General features: G+C 34.8%; 1 protein-coding gene, 1 long non-coding RNA gene and 1 other non-coding gene across 9 annotated transcripts in view; 2 read left to right on the top strand and 1 right to left on the bottom strand.

Annotated features, from left to right (window-relative positions):
- Positions 1-18,315, top strand: part of DPP10 (dipeptidyl peptidase like 10) — a 1,271,598-nt gene extending 1,253,283 nt beyond the window's left edge. For all 4 annotated transcript variants that reach the window (XM_025429711.3, XM_025429705.3, XM_025429721.3 and 1 more), the window contains 7 exons: positions 302-496; positions 1,333-1,387; positions 10,009-10,108; positions 10,343-10,401; positions 10,515-10,587; positions 14,541-14,614; positions 16,420-18,315. In XM_025429711.3, the coding sequence (XP_025285496.1) occupies positions 302-496; positions 1,333-1,387; positions 10,009-10,108; positions 10,343-10,401; positions 10,515-10,587; positions 14,541-14,614; positions 16,420-16,554 (691 nt within the window). In that variant the 3' untranslated portion in view covers positions 16,555-18,315. The remainder of the gene's footprint in view (positions 1-301; positions 497-1,332; positions 1,388-10,008; positions 10,109-10,342; positions 10,402-10,514; positions 10,588-14,540; positions 14,615-16,419) is intronic.
- The window catches only part of LOC112648411 (uncharacterized), a 160,747-nt gene that overhangs the window by 133,903 nt on the left and 2,879 nt on the right, over positions 1-23,965 (bottom strand). The gene's annotated exons all lie outside the window — the stretch shown is intronic.
- On the top strand, positions 15,317-15,422 carry LOC112650032 (U6 spliceosomal RNA). Its single transcript, XR_003129889.1, has one exon. It is a non-coding gene; the product is annotated as a U6 spliceosomal RNA (small nuclear RNA).

Here is a 23,965-nt window from a genome sequence, read left to right as displayed (position 1 = left end):
GAATGTATGTTTCTTCAGTTCTCTCAGTTGAAAAAATGGTTAAAATAATCTCTTAGAACATCTTCAAATCTTTTTTTTTTTTTTTTCATTTTTTCAGCCCATTAGAGAACTTTTCATTTGAAATTTTACAAAGGAAAATAGCATTATATTTTCAGGTTTATTATGAAGGATTAACAGATATTTTAATAACCCACATAGGTCTTTTCCAAAATTTTTAAATATTAAGTGTGAAAGTTAAAATTTCTACCACATTGCCAATTGTTTTGCCTCATGTTTTGGTCCAATGTGTTGGTATTTACAGGGATGAAGAACCAGGAGGCCAGCTGGTTACAGATAAGTTCCATATTGACTGGGATTCAGTACTTGTTGACACAGATAATGTCATCACGGCACGATTTGATGGCAGAGGAAGTGGATTCCAGGGCCTGAAAATTTTGCAGGAGATTCATCGAAGGTTAGGTTCAGTGGAAGTAAAGGACCAAATAGCAGCTGTGAAGTAAGTGGGTGCACATTTTCCTGTTTTTCCTATAATGACAGAAGCTAGGTATATGATACATTAATACTAATTCAGAAATTTTTACTTTACTGAATGGAAAGTTCTAAGTCATAAAGACTATATCATTTTTTCAAGTATTTTTCACTCTTAGCACCATATAAAATAATTATCATATATCTACCCCCAGAATGAAAATTTATTTTGAATTTATGAAAGTGGGAGAGACCTTGGGGTGTCTGGGTATTTCAGTCAGTTAAGCATCCAACTCTTGATTTCAGTTCAGGTCATGATTTCAGGGACATGGAGTCGAGCCCTGCATTGGCCTCCGTGCTGGGCCTAAAGTATGCTTAAGATTCACTCCCTCTCCTTCTCTCTCTGCCCCTCCCACCCTAAAAAATGGGAGAGACCTTAATTAAACCACTCTATTATTTATTTACAATAATCTACAGTGTCTATTACTTCCCAGTTAACTACAATTCTTGAACTTCACAGATACCATTCCCACGGTGGCATGAGTGACCAAAAAATCGAGTAGGTTCTTCAAAACAATACACAGAAATTGACTAGGATTTGTCAAAATGTAGGTCAGTAGGTCTGAAATGGAGCCCCAAGTTCTGCATTTGTATCAACCTGCCAGGTGATATCCAAACAACTGGACCATCACTTTGAGTAGCAAGGTTTTGGAATATATGATCCTTCAACATAAATAGAACTCCAATCACTAAAGTATTTCTAGTTGGAAGTCTGGTTTTCTTTGTGTGCATGTGTGTGAGTGCCAAGAATGAATTCCCATGTGCATTTGACTCAAAATATAAGTGTTATTTTTCTCCTTGCAGATTTTTACTGAAACAGCCATACATTGACTCCAAAAGATTAAGCATTTTTGGAAAGGTAAATAGAAATGTTGTCTCAAAAAAAAAAAAGAAAAAGAAATGTTTCTATGTATTTTTTATGTATATAAAGTACATATATATATACACACACAACTTGTATTATGTGTTTGTATTTGTGCCTAGTTTCTTCATTTTACTATAATCTCTCTGTACTATTCTTTAAAATGTAATATTATAATTAATAATGTGTACATCAGTCACTTATTAATCCAGCAACTATTTATTATCTAATTGGTCCTGGTATTAGAAGTAGAGCAATAATGAATAACAAAAAAATAGGTTTTCATAAAGCTTATCTTTTAGAAAGGAGAAACAAACACATAAATGAAAAACATAGTTTCATATAAGTCTTAAAAGAAAAATAAAAAAATAGGTGGACAAAAGTTAACTCTAAAAAGGGTCAGTGTTATTGGATTAAGCAGTCAAGTGAGATCCCATGGATTAAATGGTATTTAGGCTGATACCTAAATAACAAAAGGGAGCCAGTCCTACAACCGTCCTGTGGCAGGGTGGTCTCTATAAAAGGATCAAGTACCATAGCCTTAGGGAAGACTGACAGGGCTTAGAAATGGAAAGATGACCAATATGCATAATTCTGTCTTTAGTGTTTTCTGCATGATATATTTCATTGCAATAATTTTTATGTCAGGTTAAACATCATTTTCACAGTAGGGAAAGAGACGCCATATAGATACTTACTAGGCTGCTAGTTTATCCCTATCACTGGGCTAGACACTATAATGGATACTAAGATGAAAGGAAGGAGATCTAGTATTATTTTAGTTTAGAAACAAGTAAAATTATTGGTGTGCATGGATTTAAACATAAAAGATGTTTTACTATCCATAAATGAACCAGAGATACATGACAGGAATAACTGATCATTTTACTGGGGTATAAATTTTAGTGGTGTTCACTGACAAGTAAGTATATGAAAAGACATTTAACAAAAGAATAAAATGTAAATCATCACAAATCACTGCCATTCTCCCCTGACTTCAGAGACCTGCAGTGCACCATGTCTTTGCTTTATTCTTGTTCTCAGTAACACTCAAGAGATCAATACAATGTTCCTCTGACATAAGTACAAATACATAGATTAAAGCCCAAACAATAAAGATTTTTAATGAAAAAATGGAAATGTCTAAGAAAGTGATCATTCCAAAGAAATGGAAATGCTAGACAAATTAACAAGTACATACACCAAAGTCTTCTCAAAAGCTATAGTATGGATGAACCTTGAAGACCCTGTGCTCAGAGAAGTGGACCCATCACAGAGGGACAAACTGTGACCCCACTTACATAAGATATCTAGAGTAGTGAAGTTTATGAAGACAGAGTGGAATGGTGGTTGCCCAGGGAGAGGGGAAAAGGAAAGCTTGTTGCTTAATAGGTAATAGAACTTCACAATTGCAAGCTGAATAAGTTCTAGAGATCTGTTTCACAATAATGTGAATACATCTGACACTATTGAACTGTGCACCTAAAAGTGGTTACCTTAGTAAATATAAAGCGTTTCTTACCACACACATAAAAAAGTGCATCTAGTGGAGAACATTTTACTCTTTAATGGTCCTGATATATATAATAATTTACAATAGACTTAGGGCTTATATATTTTAAGACTCTATCCACACACAAATAAGTCTAAAATGATCAAATGAGCTAAACAAATATTCATTACTATGGAAATTTAGATTCAGAAGGTTGTAAAATACCTCATGGAGAATACCTGGATGGTAAAAGTCATTCAACAAGCAGAGAGCAAGAAGGCTTTCATGTAATGCCCAATGTCAGTAGGAAAAGCATAGTTGAAGAACATGAATAAAGTAACTGACTATAATTAAGGCTCACATAAAGGAATGACAGGTAAAACAGTGAGAGAAGTATGGGCACAGACCTTAGAAAGTCCTTCATGTTAACCACAAAGTCAGATTTTGGTCCATAACCAGGAGAAAATAAAGTTCTAGGCCTCAGTTTTAAAAGTTCAAAATCCTGTATTTATCATTTTATAAGGGGGCTGATGAGCCTCAGGTAACTGATTCTGGTAATCTAAATATACAAAAGACTGATATAGGATATAAACAAGTAAAATGTAATTAGATTTATTTTAAATGGAAAAATATTCCATTTCAATTAAATAAATTAAAATGAATATCTGTGACTGAATTATAGTTTAGAACGTGGCTTTCTGATCAAAAAAAAAAAGGAATGCCATTAGCATCAAGACTTCATAGATCTCATAGTTTTTTTTCTTAAAATATACTTATTTAATTTCAGTATCAAACTAAGTTATCCAAAACTCATAAAATAGGCTGGGGAGTTATGATTCATGCTTTTTTTGGCATCAGATTATAAAGCTATAGGAGGCTTTGTTTCCTTTGTTGGAAAAATGTAATGTTAAATTTATTTAATCAAGACAAGAATACTAAGAGTTTTCCATTTCTTTTGGAGTCAGTTTTAGAACTTTTAAAAGATTTTTTTTTTCCGTTTCATATATTTTTATGTTTTTGAAGCATAGTATATATTGCTATATGTTTAATCATTTCATTAGTGGGGGTAATGTGCTATTTGACTCCTAGTTTGGTTTATTAGTCCCTTTTTGCCTTTGCTAGGACATTTTCTCTTAATTGCTCTTGTTCTCCCTGCTTGTCTCTCTTCTACCCCTCTCCCCCATGCCTCTCTTTTAATGAACCATATTTTGGCTTAGTTGTTCTCAATTTGTCTTTTCTATTTCACTAATTTCTCCACTTACTATCCTTATTTTTTTCTTCTACTGTTTAAACCATTTGTTCCTAATTACTGACTTGAATGTCTACCTTATTAATTTTCAGCAGTATTTCTTTCATTTGAGTTATGAAATCCCTTGCATTACTGCCTTAGGTATTTCCCACCAGTACTGATAGGTAGTACTTTTTTTAAAAATTTCATATAGTTATCCCCAGACCTCAACCTAATCCCACATAATGTATAATAATATTAATGTTCATTCCATCAAGTAATTATATCTAAAAGTTAAAGAAAACTAGAAAATTTTCTTTTATTAAAAAAAAATATAATTACATGAATTGAGAATAGATGGCAAAATTGAAAACCCATAAACATTATATGGAGAACTGATATTGCTGTGATTATCAGGCTACATCAATAGGGAATAAAATTAATTCCACATTTATCAAATGTCTACTATGTGCCTACCACTTTTGAAAGTGCTGGACATATGGCAATCACATATATACACAAGTTTTTTGAATTCCTAGTTTAGTGACGAAAGAAATAAAAAACAAATTTTAAAAATTAGGAAAGTATGTAAAATGTCAGTAATAGAACAATTCAGGAATATTAACCAGAGAGTAAGATTGGGTGCCCAAGATTAAAGAAGAGATAGCAATTTCCATTTGTATAACAGGGAAGATTTCACTAGGAAATCATGTGACCTAGGACTATGAAATTTTAGAAGTCAAGAAACATCAATATATGAGAAATGTAAAAAAAAAAAAAAGTACAAACATTAATATGGAAGCTTGTTAAAATTTGACTTAAAGAGGTAATTATTATACTTTTATATATTCTCAATTGACATAAGGCTTGATAGTGGCAGTCATTTCTAAGGTTTGAAGCTATTAATATATGTAGTATGAAGGACAAAAATCAAGACAGGATGGTAAGAACTGTGATAAAATGCATATGATTACAATAAACAAAAAGATTTAATGTAAAATAATGCAATAAATTGTGTTACTAGTGAGATATATAGAGTATTTTTATTTTACATTAATTCATTGTGTGCCATAAGTGATGTGGTTCACAAAGAGTCTTAAGTCTAAGGCTAGGAAGAACTTTTTTTCTCCAGTTCTGTCAGTGTTTTTGACTGTATTCATTAACTCTCAGAGTACTCAAAAAAGTCACTTAACGATTATCTCAAAATACAAGATGCATGAAAATGTAATTTCTCAGTAAAATGGTTACTGTAGACACTACCCCCGGCTCCTCTAAATCCATCTATCTATTGGATTCAGTTTCTTTCATCATGGGTATATCTTTTTTAAGATAAAAAATTCTCAGGAAACATTTCTATACTTTAGGTCCACTGAATAAAAAAAAATTAACAGATAAATTTGTTAAAATTGTATAAGTAAAGTTAAAATGCTATGCAAATGAAAAGTTGATATCAATGAATGGAAAAATGTGACCACTGAGAAACCAATAAAATGATTGCACAATTGACCAGAACAACCTATTCCATTAACTATTTTTGATCTTATCAAATAAAAAACACCCTCCAACTAAGTCAATATGATGACCCACAGTTTCTGGTATCTTCCGGATAGACCAGAGTTGTTCTGAAAATTAAAATCACCATCTTGTGTCGACTTAGAACTTACATCCGATTCCTACCCTTTTCCAGGATATAGTTTCTTAGAACTTTTTTATGATCTACTCTTGCATTATGTGAGCAAATATAAAATGGTACAGAGGAAGGTGGGCAATTAAAATTCAATTTATTCTAATGCCTCCCAGTGTTGATTTTATTTTAAAAGTAGAAATTATTTTGCTGGGGATCCCTGGGTGGCTCAGTGGTTTAGTGCCTGCCTTTGGCCTGGGGCATGATCCTGGAGTCCTGGGATCAAGTCCTATATCAGGCTTCATGCATGGAGCCTACTTCTCCTTCTGCCTGTGTCTCTGCCTCTCTCTCTCTCATTCTGTCTCTCATGAATAAATAAATAAAATCTTAAAAAAAATTATTTTGCTGAAATAAATTAAAGCAACATTTTGGATTAGGTTTTTGAATACTATAGAGAGAATTTTATTTAACAGATTTGCTATCAGTAACTCTTAAAAACTATTTAGCTTAATTCTCAAATTTTCATATTAAAAAAAAAACAGTAAAATGCAACTCCTTTGCAGCAACCCTAGATTGATTTACAACCCTAGATTCACTTTAGAATTACTTGGAAAGCTCCACAGCCCATTCTCCACAACTAAATTATTTTTGAGAGCGTTGATATATATATTTAAATCTCCACTAGTTTGGGGAATGCTGGTTGAAGCTAGGGAGAGGTTTGGGTAGGTATATTTGTTATATTATTATACTGTAAAAACTTATTATTCAAAACATGGAACAGCAGCCTAGGCATCCCCTGGGAGTTTGTTAAAAATGCAACATCTTGGGCCCCACTCAGGATCTACTGAATTAAAATAATATGCATTTAACAACATCTCCAAGTGATATGAATGAATTCTCAAGTATTGACCTAGAATCTGCCCCTCTGTTGGAAGACACCATTCTACTTAGTTCCTAGAGATAATCATACTGAGACTTACACGAAACAGGATTAAAAAAAAAAAACATAATACCAATGTATTAATTTATATTATTAAATTGTGATGTATAGTTGTTCTGTGGATTGAAATATTCAGCTATTCTTTCAAAATAGGTTATATAAACAACTGAATCATAATCAAATTTGTTCTAATTCTATTGTGGAATTAGAACCAGAAAAGTTACCGACTGAGATGACCATTTCTCACTGTGGGAACAGTGTTGCCCCATGGGAAATGTGTGAAACCTCTTGGCTTCAACACCTTGGTCATACCTTCATGACCAAGAACAAGAAACAATACACTGGAAAAGCTCTCTTTAGGGACAGAATCTTTAGAGGCTCTCTATACTTTTGCTCTATAATAGCTACTTACTTACTTTGCAGAACTCACCCCACCCCTGCATACTTCTGGAGGGGAGCAGAATATGCCATCCTAGAATACGCCTCTTTGGCATAAGGATCATTTTGAGCTGATTATTTTAAGACACAGGAGAAGCTTTGGAAACAGAATAGAAATTACTCTTTTGTAAGAGACATTTACATTTATAAAATAAATCTCCATTTGTGTCTCCCTCCTTATACTGGGATGAGAAGGTTGACTCTAAATCATAAGAAACTCTTATTAGGGGGCACCTGGGTGGCTCAGTGGTTAAGCGTCTGCCTTTGGCTCAGGTCATGATCCCAGGGTCCTGGGATTGAGTCACTGGGCTCCCCACAGGGAGCGTGCTTCTCCCTCTACCTAGGTCTCTGCTTCTCTCATGAATAAATACAATCTTTAAAAAAAAAAAAAAAAAAGAAAGAAACTCTTATTAATAGAGAAGGAACTGACTCCAAAGCAGACTTAAATCCACCTCACCCCCTAACAAACCTTACCCTTGTTTATAGTTCTTTTCCTGGTAACTTCCCATAACTGAGCTCCCTCCAACCTCTTTGTCTTTGGCTAAAGATGGTTTTTGGGGTGCTGGCTTGGGCGACCTCCAGGAGTTATTATTCAGCATCACTAGGTATTTCCTGTGTGTATGTGAGGTACACATGTTAATAAACTATTTTTTTCTCTTGATAATCTTTTATTATAGGCATCTCAGCCAAGAACTCAGAAGGAGAGATACTATTTTTTTCTCCTCCACTTCTTTCTTTAGATGCCTTAACACTTTTAAGCTTAATACTTCTGAATTTTACTGCCCTAAGGGTATTTTTGTATCTTTCAAAAGATAGGAGTAAAGACACTCTGTGGTACCTTATCTGTTATAATAATATTATTTCCCTCTTTTTCCCAATTGGTGGAGAAGCTTTGCTCAAGCTTCTGGGTACTAGCTAAATATTCTAGCACAAAATTGACATATGCAAAAAAAAGAAGAATTTTCCCCCTACTCTTCTGAGCTCTTATCTGAGAACCCTTGAATAAAAGATTCAAGAGAAAAACAGAAGTTTATTGACATACATGCATGAGACATACTCAGGAAAAAGAGAGTAACTCTCTGAGGTGGGCTTAGAATTCAAGCTTAAATACCACCTTCATAGGGAAAGAAGGGCAGGATGTAGGCCTTTTAGGATAGGAGACTGAATGGTTGTTAGGAAAGATGAATGGACCCTTAGAGGAAGAGATGGGAAGAGTGATAGTTTATGATGGTCTTTCTAGGTGTGTTGTGGATTTCTAGTGACAAGAATAAATCTTCCCTCATTGATGAAATTCCCAGGAAGAGGGTTTATGACAACAGTTCCTTTCAGAGGGTCTGTCTTTAGACAGATAAGAGGAGTTCAGAGAAAGCCTTTCCTTGCATTTGTTCTTTTTCAAAGCTCTACAGCTCAAAATAATCAATAGGCAAAAGTGGCATATTTTGCTACTCTTTACATAGGTTCTCTCAGATGCTTAAGTAATCTTTGCATTTGGGACTTTGATGTTAATCATCCTATTTAAATAATGTTCCAAATAAGATAAATGAAATTTGTATTTCTCATCTCAAGAATTTAGTGAGACTAACAGATTCCTGTCACAGTGGACTACACTAAACTCTTCTTGGTAATCTTTCAAAAGTAGACCTCATCATGAACCAATTGCATCAGAATAGCTGAGGCTAAGGCCTGGATCATTGTTTTTGTTTTTGTTTTTTTTTTTTTAAATAACTCCCAGGATACTCTGATGTCCAACAAGATGAAGAATACTGCCCACAGCATAGCTAAAAAATTTCTAAAATGAATATATAACTCAGTAGGTCATTACCTTAACCTAAATCTATTAAACTGTTAAAATCTCCTCTGGAATTTTCTTGGTCAAATCATGGGCTACAAAAGAAAAATGGACATCTTTATTTTTTTTTAAATATTCATAATTAACTTAGTTCAAAGGAACTGCAAGAGGATATTTAAAATTAAATAATAATCCAACTCATGTAACTAGCAAGATTATTTACCAAGCTCATTTCCTTCAAATATTTAGGAGTGTAGAACTTGGGATGCCTGCGTGGCTCAGCAGTTGAGTGTCTGCCTTTAGCTCAGGGCGTGATCCCAGAGTCCTGGGATCGAGTCCCACATTGGGTTCCCTGCGTGAAGCCTGCTTCTCCCTCTACTATGTCTTTGCCTCTCTCTGTCTCATGAATAAACAAAATCTTAAAAAAAGGCATAGAACTGAAAGCAGAATCTATATTTGCGATGATAGATTTTACTTATTTATATTAATATTTATTCATTTGAGAGATACAGAGCATGAACGGGGTGGGGGGGGAGGAGTAAGAGGGAGAGGGTGAGGGAGAAGCAGATTCCCTGCTGAGCGGGAGCCTGATGTGGGGCAATATCTCAGGACCCTGAGCTCATGACCCAAGCCAAAGGCAGATGCTCAACTGACTGAGCTATCCAGGCACCACTCGATGACAAGAGTTCAAATATTTAATTCTACTTTCCTAATTCTACGTAACCATCATTATTAAATATTTCACTAAATCTGTGTGTGTGTGTGTGATTTGTTGAAATGATATATGATTTAATAAGTGCTATATTTCCCTAGCTTTGAGTTATTTGGAGTCGTTCCCAGATATACTACATGAAATCAAAGAGCAAACACTGGACACTGGCAATATATAATTAATTTTATATTTTACATAAACTTATTGTTTTATAAAAATTTAGATTCAAAATTTTCATTTATACAAAGTGATCTTCGTGTATTCTTTTCTCATATCTGCGACATTATAAGACATTCTGTTATGTATATTACCAAACAGTGATCAAAAGCTAAAAATACCTCTAAAGATAACTGATATACTCTCGCTATATATATATATTTTTTTAATTTTGCCAGGGATATGGTGGCTATATTGCATCAATGATATTAAAATCAGATGAAAAGCTTTTTAAATGTGGATCAGTGATTGCACCCATCACAGACTTGAAGTTGTACGGTGAGTACTTCCTATAGATTGACTTAATATATTGATTTGTAAAAAAGAAAATCCGAGGAACTCAATTGAGCTCATTTATTATGTGCTATCAGAGATGTTTTCAGCTGTTTATCACCCCCCTGATTCAATCAGTTTTACTGGAGCATGGCAATTAAATATGAAATGTAGAAATTAAATAATGCTAGTCAAATGGTTTTTAGTTTATCCTTAAATTTCTGTTTTCTTGGGTCACAGCCTCAGCATTCTCTGAAAGATACCTTGGTATGCCATCTAGGGAAGAAAGTACATACCAGGTAACACATTTAAAATAATGAAGAAAGAAGAGACTATTCTAAAAATTCAGTTAAATTGCAAATATAGGTAGATTTATATTCATACATATAGATATTTATGCTTTCCTTTATAGGCATCCAGTGTGCTACATAATATTCACGGCTTCAAAGAAGAAAATATATTAATAATTCATGGGACTGCTGACAGTAAGTATTGTATTTGCTGCTGCTGTTTGATGGGTTCTAACCTTGAACAAAGGGGTTACATCTAAGAACTCGACAAGAGGCCCTGTAAACTTTTTGAAGAAGATAGCAGAGGATAGTGGCACAAGAAATCTGACATGCGACAGAAAGTAAGGAGGAGGAGGTCAGGACGACTAAGAGGAAAGAAGTTGTGAGCCTCGATGGCAACACCATCCAATAAAACTTTCTGGGATGATGGAGATGTTCTGTATTTGTGCTGTGGAACACTAACCACCAGCCACATATGGCTCTTGAGTACTGGAAATGTGTTTAATATGAGCAGGAACTGAATTTTAAATTGTTTAATTGTAATTAATTAAAATTCTAATAACTACATATGGCTACTGACTACCACTATGGTGTTATTCAGCACACTGTAAATCTAAACAAACTGAGAAAACATCAGGACAGCAAAAAGATGCCAGCACAGAGATAAAATTCTAATAGGATAACTCACAGTTAAAACAAAAACTTTTTAAAATGCATATTTATATCACTTCTCCTTTTTTCATCACTTTAAACATTGGAGATGGATGTGATTGATATTACTAGTTATAAATATAATTTTATATATTCACTTTGAAGTGTTTAGGGGTCAAAGGGTTTTTATATATATAAATTATATATATTATATAATATATATATATATATCACATTAGTATATATTATAGGGATCCCTGGGTGGCGCAGCGGTTTAGCGCCTGCCCTTTGGCCCAGGGCGTGATCCTGGAGATGCGGGATCGAATCCCACGTCAGGCTCCCGGTGCATGGAGCCTGCTTCTCCCTCTGCCTGTGTCTCTGCCTCTCTCTCTCACTGTGTGCCTATCATAAATAAATTTTAAAAAAATTTAAAAATATATATATATATATATGTGATACTTTACAATAGAGGGATGCATATTTATAGCCCCATTCACAGATGAGAAAAATCAATTTCAAGGAGGAAACTGATTTAACCAAGGCTATCTTGGCTAGTGAGCAGAGAGTCAAAGCCTTGAAACAGTATTTCCTAATATCGAACTACTTTTTGTTGGTCCATCTTGTCCTGCCTCAGTAGTTTCACCCCATTTTACAGAGACTATCACTAAAAAGGTCTTTTTTTTTAAAGACTTATTTATTTATTCATGAGAAACAGACAGACAGACAAACATAGGCAGAGGGAGAAGCAGGCTCCGTGCGGGGAGCCTGATGTGGGACTCAGTCCCAGACCCCAGGATCACACCATGAGCCAAAGGCAGATGCTCAACCGCTGAGCCACCAGGCATCCCAATAAAAAGGTCTTATAGCAAAGGTTGTATCAGCTCTTTAACTTAACTTTAAAACATGCCAGGTCATGATTAGAGTTTAGATGCACTGTATATGTGTGTGTGTGCGCACGTGTGTATTTGACTAAATGGGTAAATAAATGGGGGAGAAGAGACAAAAACCACTCTTAGGTAGAATTCCAAATTTATGTAGGTATAACTCCCTTATGGAGGCAAAGCTTAACTTTCTTCTTACTCTTTCAGAAAGGGTTGCTCTTTGTAATTTGCTTCTAAAGAGTACTGTATGGAAAAGGGAAAAAAAGAATACTTTTACAATAAATACCATCTCAGCCAGGTGGTCAAGGTTAACATTAACAGTGACAAGTCATGTAGATGGTATGCACCCTTAATATCACTTTATGAGAATGACACTCCCTCTCTCTATGGTCTTCTCCCAAAAACCTATAACCTCACTCTTCCCATGAGAAAAACATAAGACAAATGCAAATGAGGAACATTGTAACCCATAATTCATTAGAACTGTCAAGGTTATCAAAAAAAGTCTGAAAATTTCTCCTCGATCAGAAGAGGTTAAGGAGTCATATTTAAATGTTTCTTAGTTGTAACAAATGGACCATGATAATGTGAGATATGAACTATAAGGGGAACTGAGTAAGGGATCTACATGAACTCCCTGTACTGCCTTTGCAACATTTTTTGAAAAGCTACAACTATTATAAAATTAAAAAAAAAATACTTAGATGATGCCATACCCATCTTGGATGAAACATATATAAAGACAAACATTTTGACCGACATTAGAATTTTGTCCTAAGGTATTAAGATCTTACATGTATATTACTAGTAACAAAAAGAAATTAAGTGCTGAGTATATTTCAAAAACATGCCAAAAGATTTTAATGTTATATTAGCTGTTTTTCACAGAAGTATTGTGCAGCAGGTGTTATTACTCTTATTTAACTGACTGGGAAAATAAATACTACAGAATTTATATAACTTGCCAAAAATCACACAACTGCTAATTCATGGAATGGGCACTGGAATCTGGCATGAAGGCTCTTTTTCATTGTGCTCTTAAGCTTCAATTGTAAGAATAAATTTGGGGTTAAATTATTTCAGGTCTGGCCATTACCCTAGAATATATTAGTGGTATTCAAATTCCTCTGTTAATATGTTGCAGCTGTTAAGGTAAGTCATGTTCTTCCAATCTCACTTAGTCATAGACCTAGTTCTTCACTCTCTGGTAAAATGGAAGCAGGGGTTCAGCATTGGTCACTTCAAAGGAAAAGCACAGACATACACAAATACATGCACACACCTCCACACACCTCATATGGGCCTGGCAGATTATAGGTGCTCAATCACATTATAATACTACCATTATTAATATCAACCTCAGGAACTACTAGCAAATTAGTTCACTAAGACAATAGGATCCTTAATGTCTCTGTTTTAGGAAATGGACAAATGAAAAATATTAACAGGCTTCACACCAGAAACTAAACAGAAAAATATCCAACTGTACCTTTGTACATTAATCTTTTCAGCTGCATCTGTGCAGAGAAATGACGGAATCCTTTTCAGACTTTTTCGATAACATTTTACTTTAGTCATTGCCCCCATTTATCAGCATTTCTCCTAACTTACATTTACTGAGCAATTTGCAAACTCATTTAGAAGTACCTGGTAATACTCCCATTAAGTGTAATAGGAAGATGCTGGAAAGATCTTGGGTAGATGTTGAAAAGATTAAATGATCTTTTGGAATATTTTGTCTTCTATGTGATAAGATTAACCAATATCATAGAATCAGAATGACAAAGAAGCCGAAACTATTGTCAAGACTGACCTAGTTTGACAAAGACACTTAAAAAAAGTTAGCTTAAGAGTGATTTACAGAAGTTTGAAGATGCACAAAGTATAGGCATAAATAGCCAGGCAGCATATGAGCAAATTGCTGTTCAAATAGATCTGAATGAATCATCCAAATATCCGTAGCTACTTAGGGCAGTTCTACACAACCCCGGTCTACCGTGATGCATATTTCAGAGGTTTGGATCAGGTTCAGGCAGAGATGGAAGCTAGAAAGAAACAGGAGAAACCAATATGATCCACATTAAAAACTGAACCCTTGGCTAATGAGATGTAGACTCTAATTTCTGAACATGGTATAGTTTTTTCTAATTTAAAGGAAAACAGTGAAAAATAAATAATAAATAAATAAATAAATAAATGAATGAATGAATGAATGAAAACAGTGTATCTAACTGAGACTGGGCCCCAGTAGATCCTCAGAAAGGAACAGAAAGATGGTTTGCTATATAACTATGAAGGTAGGCATTCACTGCATTAAAATTGTATGACGTATTGTGAACAATTAGAAATAATAAAACTTAAAGACTATCCTGTATTATAAGTAAAGCCTTAGTAGCTCCTGTTTGTTTTTTTTGTAATGTATATATTTTTTTGTAAAACTTAAAGTTTTATCTGCATGTATCTTACCAATTTTCAAAAGTTAATGACAGGTATCCGTCTTTTAAATGTGAAATGTATGCAAAGTATAATACTTAATCTCCTTGAAAAAATGATATAAAAAAGTTCTGATCCTAATAAATGCATTCCTATCAAGTAATAGAATTTAATTTCTTGCAGCAAAAGTCCATTTCCAGCATTCAGCAGAATTAATCAAACATCTAATAAAAGCTGGAGTGAATTATACTATGCAGGTAAGTCACTTTATCACAAGACTATGTTTCCTACCTTGCTTTTTCAGTTGTGAGATACAGAATACAGCTTCTGTACTGTTCCATCCCCCATGCTATTGTTTTTTAACAGTGATTTTTAGGTACCAAAGATTCCTAATTATGCTGAGAAGGTAGATCAGCTCAGGCTTTACAAGTAAATTGCAAAAACTTTCAAGAATGTCTTTTTCTTCTCAGGCTTTTATTTCTATCGCTAATAATGAATTGTTTTAAAGGAGTCATGTTCTACTTCCCTTCTAGTCCCTTTTTTTCCTCATTTTCTATTACCATTATCATAAAAGGTAGGGAAAAAAGTAGTTTGAGGAGATCTTGAGAAAAAAGGAGAGAGAAAAACACTTAACATCTGCGCATCCAACCACATGTAGTGAATAGTACCAGAGACTTGCTTCATAGTGGTCACAGTGATAGGTGGGTAAACAGACTTTACACCTTTGAGGACTTTCACTCAGGGAGGAGTCACAGAAAGGAGAGGAAAATAAAAAGGCAATTTTAATTTTTCAGCATTTGAAAGAAATAAAAGTGGTTCAACATATCTGTTAAGCCCAGGTACCAAGGTTAGGATGATGAAAGAAAATGATTAGAGATAAATAGATGACAGATCAGGCCACAAACAATGTGAGGAAGCAGAAGGCTTTACTTAGATCATTGAGGCACTGTTTAAAAACTGTATCCCCAGGTTCTCACACATATACTAAAATTGGAATGAAACAGAAGATTAGCATGGCTCCTGTGCAAGGATGACACTCAAATCTGTGAAATGTTCCATATTTTTTGTATGTAATTGTTCAATTAGTGTTGTGCATCTGAAACTAATATAACACTGTATATTAACTGGGATTAAACTAGTTAAAAAATTTTTTTAAAAATAAAAAATCAAAAAAAAAATTAAAAAAAATAAAAAATCAGTAAAAGTGATGTCTTGTTAATAGTAAAAAATACAAATTAAAAGAAAAAAAATAAAATAAAAACTTTATACCTAGGAATTGACAAATATTTATATTTGTGATTTTAGAAAAAGTATTGTCATTTATATTAGAAGGGACAGGATAAAAAGAAAAAATATATGGGACAAGGTTAGTCAAGGAAGGCTTTGTTTAAGACTACTGCAATAGGGGAAAGAAACTAAACTCTGTTGAAACATAGGGCTGGAGAGTTTTTAGTAACTGGGGTGGAGGGACTCACAGGCCATCTTCACTTTACCAAAAGGAAAAGTACACTGTTTATGACAGGAGGTAGTTTTACAACGTGGAACAAGGGTTCTACCCTCCCACAGGGAGAGGGCTGCTATCCCTTTTAATATTTACATTAATATTTACATTTCACAGAGATGGTGTTTCAGTGCTTGAGAAAGGCATTTCCTAAACTGTAAAACTGGAAGATGATTTACATACAAAACACAGAATTTACAATCCGTTTTCTAAAATAGCTCTCAGCAAAGGAAGGTCAGGGCCCTACAGTCAGGAAGAAACGGAGTGTTAATGCTTTTCTAGCCAACATGAACATAGAAAGCTCTACTTTCTTTGACCAATGAGCTCTAATTTAAATACATAAAAAAACTATATTTTGTCTCAATTGTTGACAATCAAAGGGTTGTAACTTTAAAAAGAGTGGAAACTTTGGCATAAAAACTCCAGAGTTATATTAGGTTAGATGTTGGTCTGATGATTACTTGCCAAAGTTTTATTGCCACTGGGACTAAACAAATGAATTCTAGAGGGACAGTATCTGCTTTGGTAACTTCAAATCTCCCTCCCCCCTCAATATCTTAGGTCTACCCAGATGAAGGTCATAACATATCTGAGAAGAGCAAGTATCATCTCTACAGCACAATCCTCAGATTCTTCAGTGATTGTTTAAAGGAAGAAATCCCTGTGTTACCACAGGAACCAGAAGAAGATGAATAATGGACCCTATTTATATAGAACTGAAGGGGATATTGAGGCTCAATGAAACCTAACCAAGAGACTGTAATATTGTACATGCTCTAGAATTTCAAGGGCAGCTGAAGGAGATGACACTGGAACAGCACACTCAGAGACAATGAACTAGAATTTGCATACAGATGTCCAAGTCTACTGTGTTGCCAAGGGTGCAGAACCTGTTTCTTTGTGTAAGGAAGGTCAAAGGGTTGGTTTCCTGGGAGAAATTCGTTTTGCATTAAAGTAGAAGTAGTGCATGTTTTCTTCTGTTATCCCCACCCCCAATTTGTTCTGTAACTAGTTGCTCTCATTTTAATTTCAGTGGCCACCATCATCTTTGCATATGATGCACACTTATCCAGTATCACATCCCTGATCTTTGATGGCTGAGCTGCAACCTAACACTTCACTGTATCTTTACAATAAGTGCAATTCCTTGTCTATTATTATGCTTAAGAAAATATTCAGTTAATAAAAAACAGAGTATTTTATGTAATTTGTTTATAAAAAGACATTATTAAATGGGTCCAAGGTCTTGTAGAAATATGGATTTCAGCACCTTCCAGAGTTCAGCCAGTTATCAGTAGATACAGTATCTTTAAATCAACACACGTGTGCATATACAGTCAATAAATCTATCTTAACATGTTATTCATGCTACAAAGGATAAACTTCTAATGAATTAGAAGAGATGCTCTTTTACAGGCTATAACGGATGCTTTGTTTAATGAGCCAAAAATGATGAAACCTTTTTTCCAGTTCAGATTCTAGCTATTGCTTTCCTATAAATGTTTGGGTTGTGTTTGGTATCGTTTTTAGTGGTTAATAGTTTTCTAGTTGCAATTTAATTTTTTGAATATGATACCTTGTCACATGTAAATTAGATACTTAAATATTAAATTATAGTTTCTGATAAAGAAATTTTGTTAACAATGCAATGCCACTGAGTGCTATTTTGCTCTTTTGGGGGAGAAGGCTTTTTTTTTAAACACTTGGTCCTTTTACTTCTCTCTCTCTCAATGCAGAATCAATTCTCATTTTCAATGTAAAAGCAAAGAGCTGGATTATTTCATTTGCCAGTTCCTATTTAGTATTCTATGCCTGCCCACTTCATCTGTTACTGTTTAATTTAAATCCTTCTGGTGAGAATTAGAAATGAAATATTTTTTATTCATCAGCCAAAAAGTTCACAAACAGCAGTGTTTCCTATTTAATTTGAGTTGAAGGCACAAATGCATTAATTCCTGTGCTGTATTGACTTGCAGTAGTAAGTAACCGAGAGTATAAAATAAACTTGACTGTATGAAGTCAAATTTAAGTCATGAGAATATTAAATTTGGTGACTAAAATCACTTTGGTGACTTAAGTGATCTTCCAGAAGATGTCTGAAAGTGTAACCAAGCTTAGAAGTTTAGATCAAGCTAGGCAGTGTACCGTGTTTTTGTGGTTTCTCTCAAATTCCTCAGGACAGACTGGATTATCATGACATGAGAACACCAGGAGGAAGCTTAAAAATGTCACAGAACTGTTCAGTAACTCCCATTTTCTTGACGGATCAACCCCAAAATCTGAGTATTTGGAAGCATATATATTGTTTTTTGGATATTCAACTTTTCTTCTGGATGCTTTGGAATTGTGTCTTCATTGCTCTGCTGGATTCAGTTTAAAATGGGAAAGGCTCACTTTTCTGAGAGACCCATATCAGGTCTTTTTTCAAGAATAATAAACACATTTTTTAAAAAATAAGTTTAATGTTTAAAAGGAAAGTTTTGCCTATTTTATTAAGATGGAAATTTCTTTTTAGGCTGATTTGAAGTCCAACTGAAGCTTTTTAATCAATATTTTAAATTTCAACCACTAGAGTTTTTTATGATGCAAATAATTATGTTGTCTGAAAGATGTGGTTTTATTGAATGTCTATTTGAGCAACATTTTAAAAGTATTTACCTTTTACTGTTTACCATTTCTCTTGTTTTATTACTATTATCAATGTTTATCTATTTTTCAATTAATTTAATACAGTTTCTAATGCGAAAGACATTTGTCTGGAACCCACTTTCACCTTAAAGGCTAAATGGACCTCAAATGAAGACATACTGTTTAATAGGAAGGTGGACATTTTTCATCTCCATGATTCTTGTGAGTTTTAATCACTGGGCCACTTTAGAAAAGGGAATGGTCACCAACACAGACACCAGCTATTAAAGGAATCATGTAACTGAACTTTCTCCTTTATACACTTGCCTTTGGTTGTAATCCAACTATTTCACATGGATTTGTGCATTCTAAGGTTTTCCTAGAACCCCAGTAGCAAGCTTTTCAAGTGTGATTTGCCCTTTAAAGTTTAAAAAGAACTCAAAAAATTCTATAAAACAGGTAAGCAGTATCAAAGCAACCATAAACACATAACCTGTTGAAACTATTTTAAAAGAGGAAAGAGTTGTTTCCCTTTTTTTTTTTTTTTTTAATGTTCATTGCCTCCACTGAAGTCTCCAATTCAACAGATAGAGACTAGGGAGACTATAGGATCTGTTTGAGTTTCCTGGGAAATAAAGAAGATGCTCTTCAAAACCTGGGTCTCAAAACCAAACACACACACACACACACACACACACACACACACACACTTAAGGGTCTCAGTTCACCCTGAGAAAGTCTTTTCTGATTGAATATTTAGTATAGAAATTCCCTTTGAGGGTTGTGCACATTCCAGTTGTAGTTCTACCAGGATGAGGTAGGTGACTGGATCATTGGTCTTTACCATACAGGGAATTATTGAAGCTGCTGTCTTCAAATGGTAGGCGCTGAAACAGAAGAATCTAGGACTGAATTGCTCTCAAGTTCAAAGGTCACTGAGGGCACACAGCTTATATAAAGAATCATGTATGAAATACCTCTTGCGTCGCTCCTCAAATGCTTTCACCATCTTCACATCGCACAGCAACCAGCAGTGCATAAATAAAACCTGAGCCCTCAGCTGCACGCTCTTTTACTTTCTGTTCTGAGGATTCTCTGACATCATGTTACCTCTCTACTGGAACCAACACACATCATTTAAACATTCCAAGTCTACAAGAGGATGTTAATAACCCACACTGAAGTCCAGTTAATGGAAGACAGGAGCAGTTGACTATATGTTCTGTGTGGTCCTTGAATCGTTTCTCGACATAAAATACACATGCAACAGGCCCTTTGTGGGGAAACCTTTCTGCCCACAAGATTTTACCACTGTGAATACTATAGAATGAACAAGTAAAATCAGAATAATGAAGTGCTTCCTTTTCAGTTAAGAATAAGCTGTTTTTACCTAAAATTTCCTGGATGCTTATGAAACACCAAGCATGTACTAAGTGCTCTACTTTCATTGTCAAATTAAACTACTCAACACCCCCTGATGTAAAATGATACCCTTTTTTACAAATAGGAAAATGGAGTCTCAGAGGAATATGTAAAGTGTTCACATTTACATAACTAATGAATGAAGTAGCCTAAAACTTAGCTCTAGCCATCTGAGAAGCCCCTGTTCTCAGCCATTCTGCTTTATAGGACTCTTGAAGTAGGAGAGGTTTCATCTAAGAAAGGATTTTGATTATTTAAATATACAGTTCAGATATTTTTGAGAATGATTGGATAGCAAATATACTGAAAGGTAAATGATAGGCTAGTGTTCCACTGTAGCCATAATTGAAGCTACATGGATTCCCTGACATCAAGAGGACTTATGTAATATTAAAATACACTTTATTTTAGATTGGAGATATGCAAGAATTATTCCCATCCATGGAAACCTTTGCCTAGAAGACAATGTCTATATGCCTAGCATATCATTAGTAAAATCCCTTGCTCTGACATTAAGCCAGGAACATCCCAAAATCATTCCAACAGGCATTTAAAATGTGTTGATCAAAGCACCCAGGTTTTTGAGCATGAAAACTCCACCTAATCTTCAAACATTAAAATCCAGAAAGCACGTTGCAACATTTAGAGCCTTAACTGGCATCCACAATAATACTTGCAACCTGACTTAGGAAAATTGAATTACCTCCCACTTTTCTATCACTATAGGAAATAGATTTTTTTTTTTTTTTTTACCACTGATCAAATCTACTAAGGACAGTCATTTCATTTGGCAAAATTCCAGCAATTTGGAAGAGAGATTAAAAAAAAATCTCCTTTCTCATCAAAGACAGGCAGATTAAAAAAAAAAAAGAGGTCATATCAAAGTACAATTTTGATTTTTTGTTTAGACTTCCAATTAAGTTTAAGACAATCTGATAACAAGTATGGAAGGCTTTTGATACAGCAGCTTGGGTAGAAGGAAAGCCTCTGGGCTGATTAAAACAATCTGTTGTCTATCAGACTTAGCACCATTTTTATCTAAGTAATCTTTGGCATGAGTGAAGCTTAACAATACAGAAGTCCAAAATCATTAATAGAAGAACAGCTCACATATGTTCAGTATCTAGGTTTTTTGTCACATAATCAGCAAATGCTCAGACCAACCATGTGAGACATTGTTCTCTGATGAGATCAAGATTCAGAGAGGTTAAACAATTTTCCAGGGGTCACACTGCTTGTAAATGACAGAACCAGGATTTGAACACAGACCATATGAACTCAAAGCCTTCACATGTTGATAATCCTATCTATGAATTTTTTTAGCCGGTAAATTCTTAAAGTTCATCATGCTTATCTTCAGATTGGATTACATTTTCAAACCCCTCACTATTCAGTGTTGCCACTTAGTATGCATCTGATTTCAAGTAATTCAACACTAACTTAGAGGTGGCTTAAATACTTATGACCCAGTATGTGGGCAATTTGGGAATCAGAGGTTTGTTAGAAATAGAGTCTTGGGGTGCCTGGGCGGCTCAGTTCATTATGTGGCTGCCTTTGGCTCATCCTAGATCAAGCCCTGCATCCAGCTCCCTGATCAGTGAGGAGTCTGCTTCTCCCTCACCCTGCTTGTGCTTTTGTGCTCCCCCTCCCCGCTCTTCAAATGAATGAATGAATGAATGAATGAATGAATGAAAGAGAAACTAAAAGAAAGAAACTAAAAGAAAGAAAGAAATGCAGACTCTCAGGCATCACCCAGACCCTCCTGAATGACAAACTTAAAGGCAACAGATCCTCAAGTCATTTGTATGCAAAGTTTGAGAAGCATTGGCTTAAAGGACCAGAACCTTTCTTTACTCAGATCACAAGGAAGCTGAAGTTGGGTGCCTCTAGGGGCAGTTTAACAGATCAGTGAGGAAATCAAATCACAGTCTCTTCCCTCTTCTCTAGCCTCTGCTTATAATTTGGCCCTTTCATTAGTTTCAAGATAACCGCAAGTGCCCCAGACAGTATGTGCGTTCACAGCAATATCCCAGGATAGACAGGAAGGGAGTGACTGTGTTTTTATCAGGAAAGGTAACTCTCTCCGGAAATCTTGAGCAGAATTCCTTTCGAATCCTTTTGTCCAGGCTTTGGTTGCAAACCCATATGGATGAGTATGCCAGGCTGGGAAGTCACACATCTGAAATTGCAATCTCCTTAGTGAGGGTGCAACAAAGAACAAGGAGAATGGCTGTAAGATAGGTGCCCAGAAGGGGCACAGAAGAATGAGGTAAATGCTACCAAATGTGGTAAAAGCCTAAATACAGGCATTTTCACTAGATACAGCTAAAGGCATTGAGCAGTGAGGAGGAGTGGGGTTACACAGACCTTTTGTTTAAAGGTGTCTTACTCCCAGAAGACCCTCAAAATCTGTTCTGTCCTCTATTCCTAAGAGTTGGTATACTCTTTCCTAGCTGACATTTTCTCTGTTCACCTTTGCTCTTCATTATCGACGCAGTTTCTAGTGCAGGCAGGCAGTTTTGAAATTTGATTGCTGTGCTAGCAGTCCCATTTTGCAGGCTTTATTTGCTCTAACACGATTTATGATGCCTTGATTATCTCCGTATGGCCTGAATTGCTAGTCACACCATTAATTCTCCTGATTGATGGATTACATAAGGCATATTCCGATGGGAAAAGCAAAGGAAACACAGGTAACCCAGCCTCCCCATTCATATGCACTTTTAATGGGAGTAATTGTCATTACACTCCAACTCTCTATCCCTTTAGGACACCATGTGTGACTTTTAATGATCTGTATGATGTAATTGGATTTTAAGCCTCTGGGGAGAACAAGTTGTAAATTATCTTGCCTAGGATAAATGGAAAATTTCAACTTCAAGGTTGACTTTAAATCATGTGATAACAAAAAATTTATTTTGCACTTACTATGTGCCAGGTACTGTGCTGTTTGATACAACATTAGATCTTTTTTTTAAACACTTAATTTAATTAATATGTCAAATGTATAAATGGGTATTTTAGTTCAAATGTTATAGCTAAAGGAGTCATCACTCACTAAAATGTATCAGCATATTCAATCATGTTTTGATTTTCACTGAGTCATTTGTAACTCTCCCTTATGGTCTATGCTATCCCCTTGGACCTGCTCCTTTGAATAATCATCCCATAACAAATTTACTGGGTTTTTTTCCCCCCAAGTCAAAAGGACTCTGCAGCCCATGGTCACATTGGATAGCAGTGGTCTGTATGCAGTTACCTATCCCACTATCAATTTAGGGAAATTTGTAGTAAAGTCCTGCCATTTCTTGACAATTATTTCTCAATTCAAATAACCTCCTGAAGAGGGAAACTGATTAAAAAAAAATGGGTTAAGTTTAATTTTCTAATCTTGTGTGTTAGCTTTGTTTTAACTAAAGGAAAGAATATCCTATAGAAAGATTAAGTATTGCCAAAGAATAAGAAATAATAAATAAAATGACCCACTGCCCTAGCTCACCACCTTAGGATTTCAGTTGAGTGTTTACTCAGCTTAGACCCCAAACCAGTCATATTCTTTGTGTTTTACCAACTTTCTTTTGGTATGCTTTCCTCATTCCCCAAATCCAGGAAACTGTATCATTTGACTGCTTTTCATTTGTTTCCAAATTGATAGGTATTAGTAAAAGGAGCTAAAAAAAATTGGTTGTGAAATTATATATATATATATTTTTTTTTACCTTCATCTGGACTCCTTACAATATTTGTAAATTTTCTTTAGTTTATCCTCATTCACTTTGTCAAATTCTAGCATACCTCTCAGTTATTTTGAATTCTTCTCAAAACCTAAATTCTCTCATTATTCCACATCATTGAATATAATGCCTCATTCATGTATACTTTTTATATGTGTGATTTATACACTACCCTAGCCTGTTTGTTATTTGCTAAGGAAATAGAAAGGTAATAAAAATAGCTAACATTAACTAATTGCTTTCTGCCGAGACCCAGTGAAGCCACCTGAGCCCCTCCAGGCAATCTAGACACCTTTAAACTTTAGCAAATAACCTTAGCCCAC

Source organism: Canis lupus, chromosome 19 (genome assembly GCF_003254725.2).
Source record: "Canis lupus dingo isolate Sandy chromosome 19, ASM325472v2, whole genome shotgun sequence".
Taxonomy (NCBI): domain Eukaryota; kingdom Metazoa; phylum Chordata; class Mammalia; order Carnivora; family Canidae; genus Canis; species Canis lupus.
Note: the sequence above shows the minus strand (reverse complement) of the source record. Positions and strands in the feature narration are given on the sequence as shown.